Source organism: Lycorma delicatula, chromosome 2 (genome assembly GCF_047948215.1).
Source record: "Lycorma delicatula isolate Av1 chromosome 2, ASM4794821v1, whole genome shotgun sequence".
NCBI lineage: Eukaryota > Metazoa > Arthropoda > Insecta > Hemiptera > Fulgoridae > Lycorma > Lycorma delicatula.
The window spans coordinates 224,945,283-224,964,095 of record NC_134456.1 but is presented as its reverse complement, the minus strand read 5'-3'; the positions used below and the strand labels follow the sequence as shown (position 1 = coordinate 224,964,095).

At 31.6% G+C, this 18,813-nt stretch overlaps 1 protein-coding gene across 1 annotated transcript in view; it reads left to right on the top strand.

Moving 5' to 3' along the window:
• Nucleotides 1-16,808, top strand: part of LOC142320082 (uncharacterized) — a 77,853-nt gene extending 61,045 nt beyond the window's left edge. The window contains exons 6-9 of the mRNA XM_075357757.1: nt 1,522-2,526; nt 7,691-7,906; nt 14,596-14,841; nt 16,413-16,808. Coding sequence (XP_075213872.1) covers nt 1,522-2,526; nt 7,691-7,906; nt 14,596-14,841; nt 16,413-16,585 — 1,640 coding nt within the window. The 3' untranslated portion in view covers nt 16,586-16,808. The remainder of the gene's footprint in view (nt 1-1,521; nt 2,527-7,690; nt 7,907-14,595; nt 14,842-16,412) is intronic.
• Nucleotides 16,809-18,813: the final 2,005 nt, after the last annotated feature.

Sequence of the window (18,813 nt, the reverse complement as noted above, 5' to 3'; positions counted from 1 at the left end):
TTCGGACACTTTTGGTCTAATCGATTGCAATGAAAGGGGTAGGTGCACAACTAGATGTTACAACAGTTCTAAATAAAAAATTTCAACATCCTACGACTAATCATTTTTGTGTTATACGAGATACATACATACGTACAGACGTCACGTCGAAACTAGTCAAAATGGATTCAGGGATGGTCAAAGTAGTCAAAGGGATGGTCATATTTCCGTTGAAATATGAAAACCGAAATGTTTCGCGATCACAATACTTCCTTTACTTCGTACAAAGAAGTAAAAACGCTAAAATTTATAAACTTGGAAAATTAAAGTGAATTCTGTAGCTAAGAGAACGACTAAAAACCCGTAGATAATACGTAATTTGTAGAGTACATCTAAACAGGGGTATTATAAGAGAAAACGAATTGCGTGACGACTGCTGTTTCCTTGAGTTTATCGATGACTTTCCTTGAGTTAATATAGATGAGTGACAAGTGGTAAAAATAGTTATGAGTAAACTAAATACAAGTGGGATAACAATGAAAAAAATTCCTGAACTTAACAAGAACCAGACATAAAAATTAAACATAAAAGGAAGTAAAAAAATAAAGCAAAGAGATTTTTCCATTATTATCAATACGTAAGAATAACACGATTTTCCTCTTCAAAATGATAAACGAAAAATACTTATTTACTTTTTACACTTTAATGTATACGTTCTACATTAATTCGACCTGCAGTAAAATTAGTACAGGCAGCAACAGCACAATTTGGTATGAAGAAAATTAAACCTTTTTTAAAAGTTGATGCAGTTTTACGAAATATTTTTGGCTTATTTAATCTACAAAATGTTCTACTGCTGTTGCATTTTAGGGATATCTACTAATGTAAAGGATATCTACAAATATTTTTATTTTGAGGTAGAGGAAAATTTGATGAACTTATTAAACTACAATATCTGAATTACACACAAGCACGCGCGTGAGCCTACTTGTAACTATGAAACTATGAAAGACACATGTGAGCTTATTAGTTAAATTAGGTTATTAACTGTTAGTAAGAGACATGCATTATCAAGGTAACAGCCACTAACGGTACCATCGGTAGAAAATAATAGCCAATTTTATTCTTTTTACTCGCTTCGTCAGATGTAAATTAAACTGATGTTGCCTTTGTTTAAAGGTTTGCTAACTTTAATATAATCGATAAAACGTTATAAACAACAAAATCAGGTGCGTAACTTAGATTGAAAAAAACTTGTAGTTCCCAGCCAATTTATAATTCACTTCACTTTTAACATCATTAACCAATTACCCAATGACTAAATCTATGCAAACCCTATATACATTAATTAAATAATTACTTGTATTCTACAACTATAATAGTGCCTTCTACCCGGAAAGGATAAAATTTGAAAGGATCAAATCGCAGTCAGGCACATCATTTTTCATGCGCTATAAAATTACCCGTTCTACGTTGTCACGCATACAGATGAATCAAGCATCAACCCAAATTAATAATATATTTTTTTAATTTTTTTCAGATAACGATCCACTCTAAAAATGGAATTCATCACGTTAACGACTGCTTTGCTTGGAATCGTGATGGTTTATCTGGTCTACTGGTTATCATCAAAGAAAGCTAATTACTGGAAAGAAAAAGGTGTACCGTGTACAAATTCAGCACCCATTATAGGAAGCATGACCGATGTAATATTAGGGAAAAAAAATTTTGTGCAATTACTCGCCGATTTATACAACGAATATAAAAATGAGAAATATTTTGGAATTTTTATGTTTCACGCTCCTGTGTTAGTAATACGCGATCCTGAACTAATTAATCAAGTACTAATTAAAGATTTCTCGTTTTTTCAAGATCGTAGTCATAAATCTGATGAATCGGATTTATTTAGCTCTGGAATACAAAATCTTACCGGAGATAAATGGAGAGTTCTCAGACATAAATTGACTCCGACCTTTACCTCAGGTAAAATGAAATTAATGTTTAAACAAATCAAGGAATGTTGTGATGAGATGACGGTTTATTTGAAAGAGAAAAAGGGCCAAGATATCGAATCTAGAAATCTTATTTTTAACCTTATAATAAATATTATCGCCACTATTGCATTCGGCTTGAAAGTGAATGCGTTTAATGACGCAGAAGCAAAGAATAACGCGTTCTTAGAAAATAGTAAAAAGTTTTTTAAACCGTCAATATTTTTGCAAGTAAAGTTGTTAATCACTATGTCGGCTCCAAAGATAAAGGATTTTTTAAAGCTTAAACTGGTAGATGATACCGTAAATGATTTTTTCCCTAAGTTAATCAACGATTTAATAAGCTATCGGGAATCAAGTGATGTAAAAAGGAACGATTTTCTTCAATTAATGTTAGATCATAAACAGAAAGAATTAGAATTTCTATCTGGCAAAAAGAACTCTGTGAACGGTCAGGTAACTCAAACTTCTGAATGCGATATACCCGATGCAGAACCGGAAGATTTAGAGCTTCTTCAGCATTTAAAACGTGTAAAATACGATACAAATTCTGCCGGTAAGTTACTTGTATTATTTATTGATAAAATAATTTATAAATTATAATTTTAGTTTTTTTTAGTAAAATAAAAATATAGAATAATTTTCTAGGGTTTGAAGATAGATTTTAAGAGATTTGTAGTAGGTTTTATTTTGCCATAAACCTAACGGTTTTAGGCGATTTGATGCGACTTTTGAAAGTCAGTTTCAAAAATAACGCATACATCCTTAAGAATTACAAGTATCTCACGCTAGACTTATTAAGGTAAGTCAGGTGTGATTTGCTTTTCCTTTCTCTTCTTTATAGAGTCAAATACACAATTGTATATCATCATGCTAAGTTCACAAAAAACGATCGAGTAAGCAGATGGTTTTAAACCGGTCTTTCTAGTGACATCTTCGTTCTGTTAACCCGAGGAACTGGTTTTATATCTCTGATTACATCATTACTCTTAAGAAAATCATTCTGACAGTCCGGTGACACTTTGAACTCAGATGTTTCGCATCCATCACGCGAAACGAGAGACCGGGACAAATAATGTAAAGCAACAAGTTTATTTTCCTCTTAAAGCCGTGGAAAGATGAGTTACATGTCTCAACTCAGGAGGGGATGGTAATTATTAAAATAAATGATATCTTCTCCTTTTACTTCGTAGCACAAGGAAGTATTGTATTCGCGAAGAATTTCGGTTATCAGATTTCAACGTAATATCCATTTTGACCATCTCTGAATCTATTTTGATTAGTTTCGGCGTACGTACATACATATGTACGTACGCCGCATAACTGTAAAACGATTAGCCATAGAATGTTGACATTTTGGATTTAGGACTGTCGTAACATCTAGCGTAGCTCTGCTTTTGATTGCAATCGACTGGACCAAAATTGTCAAAAAAGCGCAAAATCCGATTGATTTTGAACTCTTTCTTAACTGTCGTAATAAGCCCTCATTGAGAGCTTTTCAACGATATCATAAGTGGTACTTATTTTCATTAGTTCCAGAGTTCCAATAACATTTTAATTAATGAAATATTTGGATCTTACAAAGGAGCACATCGGCACGAATCCGACATTATTTCATTTTTTTAACTCTTTTTTAAATACATTGATTTTTTTTTTTGTCTTCAGTCATTTGACTGGTTTGATGCAGCTCGCCAAGATTCCCTATCTAGTGCTAGTCGTTTCATTTCAGTATACCCTCTACATCCTACATCCCTAACAATTTGTTTTACATATTCCAAACGTGGCCTGCCTACACAATTTTTTCCTTCTACCTGTCCTTCCAATAATAAAGCGACTATTCCAGGATGCCTTAGTATGTGGCCTATAAGTCTGTCTCTTCTTTTAACTGTATTTTTCCAAATGCTTCTTTCTTCATCTATTTGCCGCAATACCTCTTCATTTGTCACTTTATCCACCCATCTGATTTTTAACACTCTCCTATAGTACCTCATTTCAAAAGCTTCTAATCTTTTCTTCTCAGATACTCCGATTGTCCAAGTTTCACTTCCATATAAAGCGACACTCCAAACATATACTTTCAAAAAAATTTTTTCCTGACATTTTAATTAATTTTTGATGTAAACAAATTATATTTCTTACTGAAGGCTCGTTACGCTAGTGCTATTCGGCATTTTATATCGCTCCTGCTTCGTCCATCTTTAATAATTCTACCTCCCAAATAACAAAATTCTTCTACCTCCATAATCTTTTCTCCTCCTATTTTCACATTCAGTCTTTGTTATTTCTACTACATTTCATTACTTTTGTTTTCTTCTTGTTTATTTTCATGCGATAGTTCTTGCGTAGGACTTCATCTATGCCGTTCATTGTTTCTTCTAAATCCTTTTTACTCTCGGCTAGAATTACTATATCATCAGCAAATCGTAGCATCTTTATCTTTTTACGTTGTACTGTTACTCCGAATCTAAATTGTTCTTTAACATCATTAACTGCTAGTTCCATGTAAAGATTAAAAAGTAACGGGGATAGGGAACATCCTTGTCGGACTCCCTTTCTTATTACGGCTTCTTTCTTATGTTCTTCAATTGTTACTGTTGCTGTTTGGTTCCTGTACATGTTAGCAATTGTTCCTCTATCTCTGTATTTGAACCCTAATTTTTTTAAAATGCTGAACATTTTATTCCAGTCTACGTTATCGAATGCCTTTTTTAGGTCTATAAACGCCAAGTATGTTGGTTTGTTTTTCGTTAATCTTCCTTCTACTATTAATCTGAGGCCTAAAATTGCTTCCCTTGTCCCTATACTTTTCCTGAAACCAAATTGGTTTTCTCCTATCACTTCTTCCACTCTCCTCTCAATTTTCTGTATAGAATTCTAGTAAAGATTTTTGATGCATGACTAGTTAAACTAATTGTTCTGTATTCTTCACATTTATCTGCCCCTGCTTTCTTTAGTATCATGAGTATAACACTTTTTTTGAATTCCCCTTTTTCATAAATATTACACACCAGTTTGTATAATCTATCAATCGCTTCCTCACCTGCACTGCGCAGTAATTCTACAGGTATTCCGTCTATTCCAGGAGGCTTTCTGCCCTTTAAATCTTTTAATGCTCTCTTAAATTCAGATCTCAGTATTGTTTCTCCTATTTCATCCTCCTCAACTTCCTCTTCTTCCTCTATAACACCATTTTCTAATTCATTTCCTCCGTATAACTCTTCAATATATTCCACCCATCTATCGTATTATATATTGGTGTACCATCTTTGTTTAACACATTATTAGATTTTAATTTATGTACCCCAAAATTTTCCTTAACTTTCCTGTATGCTCCGTCTATTTTACCAATGTTCATTTCTCTTTCCACTTCTTAACACTTTTCTTTAATCCACTCTTCTTTCGCCAGTTTGCACTTCCTGTTTATAGCATTTCTTAATTGCCGAAAGTTCCTTTTACTTTCTTCATCACTAGCATTCTTATATTTTCTACGTTCATCCATCAGCTGCAATATATCGCCTGAAACCCAAGGTTTTCTGCCAGTTCTCTTTACTGCCTAAATTTGCTTCTGCTGATTTAAGAATTTCCTTTTTAACATTCTCTCATTCTTCTTCTACATTTTCTACCTTATCTTTTTTACTCATACCTCTTGTGATGTCCTCCTCAAAAATTTTTTTACCTCCTCTTCCTCAAGCTTCTCTAAATTCCACCGATTCATCTGACACCTTTTCTTCAGGTTTTTAAACCCCAATCTACATTTCATTATCACCAAATTATGGTCGCTATCAATGTCTGCTCCAGGGTAAGTTTTGCAGTCGACGAGTTGATTTCTAAATCTTTGCTTAACCATGATATAATCTATCTGATACCTTGCAGTATCGCCTGGCTTTTTCCAAGTGTATATTCTTCTATTATGATTTTTAAATTGGGTGTTGGCAATTACTAAATTATACTTCGTGCAAAACTCTATAAGTCGGTCCCCTCTTTCATTCCTTTTGCCCAGCCCGTATTCACCCACTATATTTCCTTCCTTGCCTTTTCCAATGCTTGCATTCCAATCTCCAACTATTATTAAATATTCATCTCCTTTTACGTGTTTAATTGTTTCCATTGATTTATTAATAATTATTAACCTCTGATTGTAAAAAAAGTTTTACAATAAATAATGATTCAATAACAAAAAAAAAGGAAAAATGTAATAAAATATATAAATGCATGAAAAATATATGTAATTTAATGGAAGTACAAAGAAGTCATGTGGTGTCCACATCAGATTTTTTTAATTTGTTTTACTTTTTTATAAGTAAAAAAAAAATTTAAACATTTTATACAGAATATACTTTTATTATACTATCTAAAAAAACGTTTTGTTTCTAAAAAAATATACGCTTATTTGCTATCTTTTTCATTGTTTATATTTATTATAATACGTACTAAATCTGTTACAGCTTCTTTCTAACGTGCCCATTGATAGAAAACAATATTTCATAACAAAGTTGCCGTTCAATAATTTTATTTATCTTATCCTTTTAGGGGGGGGGGGGGGTAATTATCATAATTTCCTGAAGTTCTACACAAAAAAATATTTTGAAAGTTGCTGACCTCCGTGACAGGGTGTTAGTAGTATGGTATTAGTTATTACCGCCTACTGTTGTTGTAATCTCGAACTGTTGTCATGACATGCTATCGATGTGTGGTGTTTTTTGAAGTTGTACTACTTTTATACGATTACGGAAAAAAATGAGATTGAAATTTTAACATGCACGCGTACTTCGTCACACGAAAAAAATAAATATAATGAAGTAAGCCATTAAACAAAGTTCAGTTTGCATATGTTACGGTAAAACCCCGAATATCGGTAATACTTAAGTTTTAACGGTAAATTCTAACATTTACCAAGTCGCTTGGTAAAAGTCCGAAAAAATCTTGAAAACACACTTATTTCGGACTTTTACCAAATCTTTTTGGTCATTGTTGACAATTACCATATTCTATTGGTAAAAGTTGACGATTCTGTAACGAAATCACTTCTAAATAGGAAAGAGCATGAATTTAAAAATGCTGTTCTCAATTTCGGGATTTCAGTTCACAAATTGCATTAAAATTAATCATTTTCATACGTGACAATAATCAATTAATAGTTAAGTGGCAAATGGGCACATATTTGTGCGAATCTTTATTTTCCATCATGAATATTATCTCAAATTACTAACGCCAACCCGCTATTAGGATTATCATCTTACACTCCCAACTATAAGCAATAAAATACAGTAACAAAAATCGCACTAATTCGACTTTTATGTAATACGTAATATGTTATGGTAAATATATGTTACAAAATGTATGTTATAAAAGGACATAATAGTTTTTTATTTTTTAATCTGAATGCGCCCGTCACTATTTTTCACCATCTCAAATGGCCCCGCGCCACAAAAACGTTGAGAACTCCAGATCTAGATGATCCCGCTGCTTCGAATCCCGATAAGACATGACATTTTTCATACGCCATGCAATTTTTATTTCATAATCCCAGGCATAAGCTCGAAGCTATGCGGTGAATTAATCATCAAACAATAAAACACACACACACACACATACAAACTACTATAAGAAGATTAGCAAATTTTTACAGTTTTTTTTGCGTTTTTGTTAACTATGTACTATTGTTCATAACCGATCAAACAGCGGTACCTAATTTCACATGTATGTATTTTTTCTATTAGTTTTTTCAGATAATATAATAGCAGGTCAATCATTTGTCTTTATATCCGGCGGTAGTGAAACGATTTCAGCTGCTCTTAGTTTTACATTGCATGAATTAGCCGTTAACAGAGATATTCAAAGACGACTACAAGAAGAGATCGATTCAGCGTTATCGGATCAAGAGCTAACTTACGAATCTCTCAAGAAGATGACATATATGGAACAAATATTAAACGGTACAAAAAATATACTTATCAGATCGCACAGTCATTTTATTTTTAATGTATTTTTTTGTAAGTTTTCTTACAAAATGTATACTACTAGTTCTTTTGTATTTACAAGAATGATAACCCAAATAATAAAAAATAGATACCCCAACTACTATTTTTCATTTTGATGGCCATTTCTTTCAAAATGTTATGATATTAGTCTTTGCTGCTGATATTCAGGGATCGTATTCTAAGGACACATTTAACCTAGTTGAAAGATAAAATAATGCAGGTCGTCTTCCGTTTTGTGAATTACGATCTGTCGTCTGCAAATAATAAGAAATTAATTGCAAATTATTGACTTACAAATCAATATTTGATTTAAAATTTTTTGGGCTGTGAATAAACTTTTTTTCATTAAAGGAAAGTTCATAAATGACAATTAAGGAAGAAAACATAAATGAGAAAAAATTGAAATTTTAATAAATGTTTTTAGGTCATCTTCTATAAGAACCTATAGTAAAAGAATTTTAAAAGCTATTTTATAAAAACAGAAAAAAACAACAGTTAAAGAAAATCCTAAGTTTTTAGTTATAATATTACAAAAATAAAACAGTTCAACAGCTATAATGAAACAATAACTGTGTTGCCATATTCTGTATTATAAATACCAGAGTTAAAATAATGAATAATTATTAATAATTGTAAATAAATTAATTATTATTAGTAAGGTAAACCATTAACGCATCCAACACTAAATTGAAATTCAAAGAAATTTACAGGGTGAAGTAGATATATTTTTCAATCGATCAATATTTTTCTGGAGAGAAGTAATGATTTGTTAAATATATTAAATGAAGATTAAGACATTCTGATTTGCTAAGAGTGGTGATCTAAGCATGAGTATTGTTATTTATGTCCCCTTTTTCAGCACATTGGTGCAATATTAAAAGTAGACTAAAAAAGCATAAGGTAATAAGTAAATATATTAATAGCACGCATGATAAAATAATACCATTCTAATAACAATAACGATTGTTTTGAATAAATTCATTAGAAGTAATAAAAATATATGTTTTAATATGGTAATGTTTACTTCAAATTACTTCTCAATGATTTATTGTTCTTTTTAGTTATTTTACATTTGTAATAATATTTTTATCAAACATTGCATATTTAAATTAAAATATATAAATAAATTATTCAGTGATTGATAAAAATATTTACATCAAGTTAATATTTACAAATTATATAATGATGAACTTCATTATAAACATAATACACTTCATACAACGTAGCATTAAAATCGATAAAACATCAGTTCTTATAACCAGTACCAAAAGTTAACCTAGTTTTATCAAGATATGTGATTATATAAGTTTTATTTAAATAATGGAAAAGTAAAAAAAAAAAAAGTACCAAAACTTTCAATACAAATATATTTAAAGATGTACTAAAAAATAATAATAATTTCACTTTCATATTAAATCAAGAATAAATGTTCGTAATAAACTCTTTGAATAGTTCCAAATGGAATTGTATGTTGTTAATGACGATCTATAAATCTGTTTTTTACTCCCAGCAGTTAATGTACTTTTATGAGAACATTTATTTATTTCATCTGTCAGCCACATTTAAGTAATTATAACAATGTGTATTGAATAAACTTATTAACAATTTAAATTTTATACCACGATTAATAAAAGCGTGAGATGTCTTTCATTCCATTAAATTATCAATAAAATAACCAGTATTTCAAAAAGGACACAACCCTAAGAATAATCTGCGTGATAAAACTCACGCATAGGTAAATTTTAATTCTCCCTACATGTCAGTTGGCAACACTATACTCAACGTTAGCAGCTTGTAACAGTCGAAATGTCCTTCTTATGTACTAGTGCTATACCAGTGTGCCAGTATTCGTGTCTTATTACGTTAAATATGTCTTTTTCCAAGAACGAACTTATGTTGTTTATTATTGAGACTTATTGCAAGTATAAATCTTACGAATGAGTGAAAGACGAGTTCAGGATAAAAGTTCTCAATTCTTCAGTCCTTACTAAGTCGACAATATCACGTTTGATTAAAAAACTTTCGTGAGACCAGGAGTGTACGTGATCGGAAAAACACAGGTTTATCGTCACTATTAACAGTTGAAGTTCTGGAGGATGTGAAATAACATTTGACTCGCTCACCCAGAAAATCGCTCAGAAAGTTATATTCATAGGTTGAACTTTCACTATCTTCAGCATTCAGGGCTACTAAAAAATTACAATCGCATAGATGTCGTTCAAGAACTAAAAGAAGTAGACGATGGAAAACGTTTATAATATTGTCGTCGGTTTCGTTTTTTTGTTGATGACAACGGTATTGAAATTTTAGATCGTGTTTATTTCAGCGACGAGGCACAGTTTCACTCGGATGGCTATATTAATAGCCAAAATTGCCGATTATGGAGAGCTGCAAATCCAAACGCGTTTCACGAACGACCATTACACGCACTTAAAATCGGTGTTTAGTGTGAGATCTCCCGGCGTTGTCTAGTAAGGACTTTATTTTTTGAGAAATCTATAGACGGTGTGGTTTATCGAATCCTAATCGTACAGTTTCTTGCCGTGTTAGATTTACACGAACGAAAATGTCGGTTCCAACAGGATAACGCAACGTCTCATACTGCTAATGAAACGCTGGATATGTTACGGGAATTTTTTGGCCATCGTTTGATATCAAAAGGGTTGTGGCCTCCGTCCCCAGATCTTACACCGGCAGATGTTTTGCTTTGGGGATATTTAAAAAGTGCAGCTTTTAAAAAAAATCCTCATATACAGGGAGATTCAAAGAAACGGGAAATTTAAAAAATTAAATAACGTTAACGAAAATTTTTTTTTAGAAAATGAATTTTATTTCATGTAATTGAACAAATGTTGCCGTTTTAGGATACATACATTTTAGTTTATTTTTTAAAGATGACATCTTCCAGGTGAACTCCTCTTCTACGTAAACACTCACGAAGTCTCTTCGTTAAATTGTTCACAGTTTGACGTAACATCTCAACTGGAATTTCCGCAGTTGCTTCTCGGATCTTTGCCTTCAGTTCTTCCGTTGTAGTAGGTCTACTGTGGAACGCTTTGTTTTTAAGGTGACCCCACAAAAAGTAATCGCAAGCTGAGAGATCAGGCGATCTGGGAGGCCATCTAATGTCACCATTTCGTGAAATGACACGTTGTCCAAACAATCGGCGTACAGCTGCCTTCGATATTCGTACAGTATGTGACGTTGCTCCGTCTTGTTGAAACCAGGCTGTGTTAAGAATCGGTGGAAATCTCTTTTATTGTTCCACAACAAAGGTTTCAAGCACGGCTACGTAACGAGCCGACGTCACTGTAATCGCAAGACCTTTGTCATCCTCAAAAAAATAAGGGCCTATAACAACGTAAGATAACTTAGCACACCACACGGTCACTTTCTGGCTGTGCAACGGACGCTGGTGTAGCTGCGTAGGATTTTCTTGTGCCCGGTATCTGAAATTTTGCTCGTTAACAAATCCACTGAGGTGGAAATGCGCTTCGTCTGACATCCACAGTTCGTGAACAAACTCTTCGTTATCGTTTATCTTCTGAAGCATTACATTACAGAATTGTGCTCGCACAACTGCATCGTTCGGTTTCAGTTCCCGGACGATCTGCAACTTGTACGGATGGTATTGCAAGTCCTTCACTAACATTCTTCGAACACTTGAACTATGCGATTGTAAAGATGCTGAGAGACGACGGATTGACCGATGTGGACTTCGTGTGACAGCATCTTGGTAAGGTTGAACATTCTGTGGTGTACGGACGGTTCGCTCACGGCCTGGAGGTTTCTTTTTCATTGCCGAACCGGTTTCCTCAAAATTAGATATCCATGTTTTAATTGCATGTGCTGATGGAACACGGCCGTCCCAGATTAAAATGACGGCGAAATTCTCTACGCGCTCCCTCCACACTGTCATTGTTTTTGAAAACGCTTTGATAGCAAATGCACGTTGCGCACCACTCCAAGGATCCATGACAACTAAATAGCAGGTTAGGTTAAAGAGGCTGGTGCCACTTATCAAGTGGTACCAATCGCCCACGGTTACCAACACAACTTTCAAAATTTCCCGTTTCTTTGAATCATTCTGTATTAGACGAATTAAAGACTAACATTGAAAGTGAGATTTCAAACACTGCTGAGCAAACATTACGAAAAGTGGCTGTAAATGTTATGAAACGTGTATGAACCTCCAACGGGATCACGGTAAATCTGAACATCTATTGTAAAGTTATAAAATGTAATTTGGATATTGTTGTATAAGTGTTTTATTAAAATTAATATTTTTTGTAATAAATTCACTTCGTCAAACAAACGGGTTGCGTCCTTTTTGCAACACCGTTATATTGTAAATATATTATAATGTATAACGTAAATAATTATATTTTATAATTATTTCATTGATAATTTTCTATGTAATACAATGAAGGGCACCCTACGCTTTTATTATTCGTGATATAAAATGTAAATGAATTCTGATAAAAAAATTCATTAACTGTACATTATTACAAATAAATGTATCTGAGAGATGTAAAATAAATGTTCACATAAAAGTACATTCACTACCGTAAGAAGAAAACAAATTTATAGATCATTGTCAATATAAAATGTTATTTGAATTTAATCAAACAGTTTATTATGAACATATTCTTGATTTAATAATAAAGTGAAATTATTTTTCCTTTTTTAGGGCATCTTTAAATATATCTATATTGGAAAATTTTTACAAACAATTTATACTTTAATTCAATAATTTTAAAATAGTGAAATTTTGGTCATTTTAAATTTTTCATTATTTAAATAAAAGCGTATTTAACATTTTTAATTTATTTTATATTTTTTAATTGTCATTAGATTAAAAAAAATTACTGTCATTATTAATTAACAATCTATTATTATGAAAGTTTTACGTTTAAACATATTGCATAAATAATTACGTAACTCTACACAATTGTAGATTGATTTCTTCTGAAATATAATAACATAACAAAAGAATAACAGACTCACATTTGTTCATATATCTAAGAGTAGTGATTCACTTACACTAGTTGGCAGCTGTCCATATACATATAACCCATATTCACGTTTAGGCTATTAACTTTCTTGCTTAGCAGAAATCACTGCTGACTGGCACCCTGCATCTAAGTCTTTCTACACGTGCTGGGTTGTTCGAATTCCCATTATTTGCCAACCACAAATTTTCTATGAAAACTGATTTTTTATGGATTTTTTTGTTATCACAACGCATTGTCATCGAATACAAGGATGTGTGTAAAATTTTGACTTATACCTCATCTGGAAGTCGGTTAAATATTGCTGAAAAAATTCTGACCGTCCCACCGTGCGACACAGTGTACAGAGCAATTTAAATAAAAGCGTATCTAAAGAATTAATTACAATTTAAAAGTAATACTTAAGTTACATTGCTAAAGACTGTACCTTTCTATTTTGTCTAGCTGTAATAACAGTAAGAATCACTTAAAAAATATTTTAATTCTTTTTATTATTTATTTCATATAAAGGAACGGGAGAACATCAGTATAACAATAAGTTAGAGAAAAAAGAACATAATATGACAATGTAAAAAGAACCTTTATAAATTAATTAAAATAACATAAAAATAAGCTTAGTAATTTATTTTTCTTCACTGAGTATGAAAGATACAATGTCCCCATCCAGTATATGCGACTCCCTCTGGAAAGGAGAGCGCACTGCTTCATCCAAACATTAGGGCCCCCAGAAGGCATGTTCCTGTTAGGCCGAAAGGCGCTAGCACCGGAAGGACTGAAGGGGAACACGCTGGGAGGACGAAGTTTATATGCGCCTAGTATCCCACGATCAATATCGGTCATTTATTTCTCACTGGTTTATAGGACCGAAACAAAAATAACTCTGTCCATAAATAAAACACGAAGATCTATAACCACCACTAAATAAATAATGACCTACCCGATAAACGAAAAACACAGCAGTAAGTGATATTCGTCCAATCTCTGCGATTAGTAGTGAGAAAATAAACTCTCGCTATCCTTGTGTTCCATTCCATTACCAAAGATGCAACTGAACTTTACATCTTCCTTTTCAAAGGATACTGAATATTCATTGGTCAATTACGCTGAAACAACTCATTCAAAATTTTACATGAAATGTTTATGGCTATAAACCAACATTTGTGAATAATCATTTGTCAGATTTTTAATTTTCAGAATTATATCATTCTTACGCAGTGTATGCTGGTTCTGATAGGGTGGGGGATAAATTATTCCCGTCATTAGCAGCTGATTTTAGATACTTCCTATCTAATACTTAATTACACAAAGCAAATAAAATATTGTTAATTAATTTTCTTAACAAGATTAGTTTATTAATCATTTATAACTTGGTAAAAAAGGTTATATAACTATGTAATGGGTTAAATTTATTTGATTTACTTGACTGATGAGCTGGGTAAAACCCAGTACATAACATTTTGTTAGACCGGTAAGCAAGTCTAGCAATTTTGTTTTATCCAATTGTCTCATTTCTACTCCAATTCATTTTCTATTGTAACTTTTTATACTGACATTTTTACGAGCATGTAATAAACTTTTATGAACAAATAAATTACTAATCTATTGTCAAAGTTTTTCTTCTTTTTTTTGTAGAGGTGATGCGTTTAAGACCTGCTGGTGGTTTCCTGTCTAGAATATGTTCTCAGGATTATAAAATGCCTGGCTCTAATTTAGTTATAGATAAAGGATCCATCGTTCATATACCTGTATTAGGTTTACACAAGGATCCACAATATTTTCCTGATCCAGAGAAATTTAATCCTGATAGATTCAAGGATATGGATGAAGTTCCAAAAGGAGTATTTTTTCCATTCGGAGGAGGACCAAGGATATGTTTAGGTAAATTCCATTTATTTAATATATTCGTTTACCTATGAAATAACTTATTACATTGGTTTTACTTCCTGGAAAGTAATATTAATATAAATAATGTAGAGTGTTTGCAAAAGAAAACTTAGGGGAAAGAAATATAGGACATGTCCTTTAAATGAAGATGAAGAAAAAAGTTCATATAGACATTGTTCCAGGGCTGTTTCAAAAAATGAATATGATGGTTTTATATGGTTTTTGTTATGAAAAATTGAATCCCTTTAGAGAAAATTGTTGAAAAAGAACAAAAAATTAACTTCTGTAAACACAATTCTTTAGGTTTGACATTTACGAGGGTAAGTCAATTATTATCCGCAATTTAGTTATATTTTAAAAATTAGCAAGCATATTACACAGTTTCTTTCTGGACATATTGTTTTTTGAGACAGGTTGGCAACATTTGGTTTGATTAATCCAGGCTTGTGACCAGAGTGTAGGATCATTGATAATGTGTATCATGCCCAAAGTACATGATGATATATGTCTGCCCAAGGTACAAAGCTGAACATACCAAAGTCGTTAGAGAGCTTGCAAGGATCAATTCTGGTTTCCATTTGTAAGTTAAATGGAAAACTGAAAGACAATGAGACATAGTTGCTAGCTTCCTGAGATTCTTAGCCCTGTGAAGGATGGCTAAAGGGGTCTGATGATGTTATGCATGTGTAGATAAAATATCAATTTGGGTGGCTAGGGGCCCACCTGAGTGAGCTTCGGTTAGCTGGGATATTCACTGTTAGGATGAGAATGGACGTGTTTAGAACTCTTTGATGGAGCTGTAGTATGTGAGGGTGTAAGCATTGACCTTGCTCCTGAAAGAGGACCAGACTAGAAAGAGGTACTTTGTTAAGAGGTACTCAAAGTCAAGTGGACTTTGAGTAAATTAAATTTTAGGAAAGAATTGTTGTTGCGATCAACACTTGTTTTGTTGGTCTGAAAATAGTATTTTTGGTGTTTAAAGATTCATTCAAGTAATGATCTGAGGGCATAGTCTGATAGAAGTTAGATATGGGAAGCGTTTTGTGTGAGACCTTTGGTATTAAACGAAGGTGTGGGGATCACGCTTTCACGAATCAGTTAATTTGATAGCTGAGTGTTGTAAGTTATGGTAGGTGGTCATGGATGGAGGAAGCCATAAGAAGGTGATAGTACATTGTGTAAATTCACTAATGGAAATGTCTGCCGAGGCATTTGCATTGATGGCATCCTGACAGAGGTCAAACTAATGACTGATGTGTTATCAGATTTAGAGGATCTATAAGACATCCTCCAGTAAAGCCCATCAGGACTAGGAACAGAGGGGGCAGTGTGGCAATTGGGATCATCACAAGGTGTGTGTCTTCACCTGTGGAGGTCAGGATGTGAATGTAATTATTGGGTATACGTCAAATAAGTTAACTGCAATTCTGATCATTTGCAGTAGAGAATTTTATTGTTTGCTTCAGAGTGACTAAAAACTGACTCTAGTGTAATATATATACTGGTCTCATAAATCACAGTTGGTCTGTGAAAAAAATAATTATTTTTTTTTTTTTTGTTTTTAGCAATGAGGTTAGCAATGTTAGAAATGAAGATATTTTTAGCAATATTATTTTCATCTTTTAATGTGGTTTTAAGTGAGAAAACACAATTACCAATAAAATTGGATAAGAAATCTATACTACAACATGTTGTTGGTGGTTTATGGGTCCGATTTGAACCAAGAGAAATACATTAATCTAGTAATACTTAATACTAAATTTGATGGATTTGATAGATTTATACTAAATTTGATAGACCGCTCACTTACTATTTTATAGTATTCATTTAATTGTCTAATTACTTGCAGTTTATAAATATAATAGTTATAAATATCAAATGTAGTTTGTAAATAATTTTATGCGAGAGTTTTTTTTTGTAATTCTGTAATTTGAATGTAATAAATTTTTTTAAATTCAAAATATGATTTTGAAAAGAATTTTTTTTAGCATTTATTTTTATTTTCCATTTTGTTCTCTGCAATTTTAACAAATGTTTTGGTATCATAATTTAATTAGTTTTTATGACATATAAATACATATTGTTTACTGTTAAATGTATTTAATAAATATTTGATATACAAAATGAATTGATGCATACAATTTTTTTAGTAAATGGCTTCAGAAGTATTTAACAGTGATTTAAATTATTTCATGTTTACATACAAAAAAACATACAAACACACCATAGTTACATTTATTCTATAGATTATTACATTTGTCACTTGATATTCAAAACATGATGTTCAACCGTATCACAAGACAAACCAATGTAATGCTTAAAAAAGTAAAGAAAAACAGAAATACAATAACATCACATTAATGAGAAATTTTAATGTGAACTCAATTTTACAGTGAATCAAAACTCAATATAAGCAAGTATTATAACAATAATTATGAGGTTTTAGGAAATATCCTGGGAAATTCTTCAGTGCTGGCTAATGGGAACGATTAGAAGTAGTGGTGATTAAACTCTACAACACACAACATGAGAAATCTTAGCCCCTTTGGGAACTAACCCCACAGGAAAGTAGGTAATCAAACAGATTTGTATTAGAAGGTGATATTTTACATCTGTTTAGAGAGCTTTAATCTAAATGGAAGTTAACTTCACACTGTCTCAGAAAGTAGGAAATGATTAACCATCCAAAATTTTATGAAGTAAAATTTTGCTTATCATATTTTATGTGACATTTTTAAAATAGAGAAGGATAAAGGGAAATTAGAAAGTGCCACTACTCATTGCTTTCTCTTAAAGTAATATCTAACTATTCTCTTTGGTTATGTAATGAAAGAAATTAAAACACGTACATTTACAGAGTTGAATGTAATTTGGGTTTCATTAGACTTGACAAGCTATGTGTTTAACTATATATTCAATTCAATGAAAAAGCAAATGGAAAATCACTTTAATTTTTATTTTACTTACTAAGCCTGATATGGAAATTTTTAGCTTGACTTGCTAATTTTGAAAATGACTATTTAATTTTTGGGAGTGACAGATATCTTCTATAAAATTACCTGTAATAGTTTACCTGGTGAATGAATAATTACTCTAATGTTTTTATCTCACCATTTTAAAACAGAACTATTACAAGAAGTCAATTGCTGTAAGTAAATGTTTGCCAATTAATGCTCTAACTTAGGTTATAAAGGCTTCTTTAAAAAAAAAAAAAACAAAAAACAATCATTGTTAGAGTGGAAATTAAAATTTAATCGGAAATTGTAACTAGATGTATAGAATGTAACAAATTGTGAAAATGATTTTATTTTGAGAATAAAAACAATAGTAATATATTCTTTTTCTTCCATGTTTAAATCAGTTAATATTGCCAACTTCCTTATTATTTATTTCTTATATTAGCGGGTATGATCTAAAGGCCAGTGATAACTTTAAAAGTAATACTTTCAATGAACTTCTCTATTAAAAGTCATAATAATAATGTTCTTAAAATATTTTATGATGCAGGCCTAAATTTATAGATATTTCTCTTTAGAAGAACCGGTTTTTATTATTTTAACGATATATCTATTAATCACTTCTTACATACACATATTTATTTTCAATTTATCATATTATCTGAATAGTATTAAAATAATTGACCCTCGTTGATAGCCAATTGAAAATGAGCTAAAATAAAATAATTGAACTCCATTCTCTATTTGCGACTGACTCTTTGTTGGTTATTATCTTTATAGTACAGGAGGATTTCTAAGAAAAGAAAAAAATACTCTTATATAACTTACTGGAGAAGAATCTCATATCTTTCTCTGGTTACAGAATCTATGTCTGTTTTTTTTTTTTTTGTTTGTTTTAGATATTAACTACACAAAATCCAAAACCTTTCTTTCAAAAAATCAACTATAACAAGTTGTTACAAAGAAATTGAGAATAAATTTATTGTACTAAACTGTCGATGCTGCTACC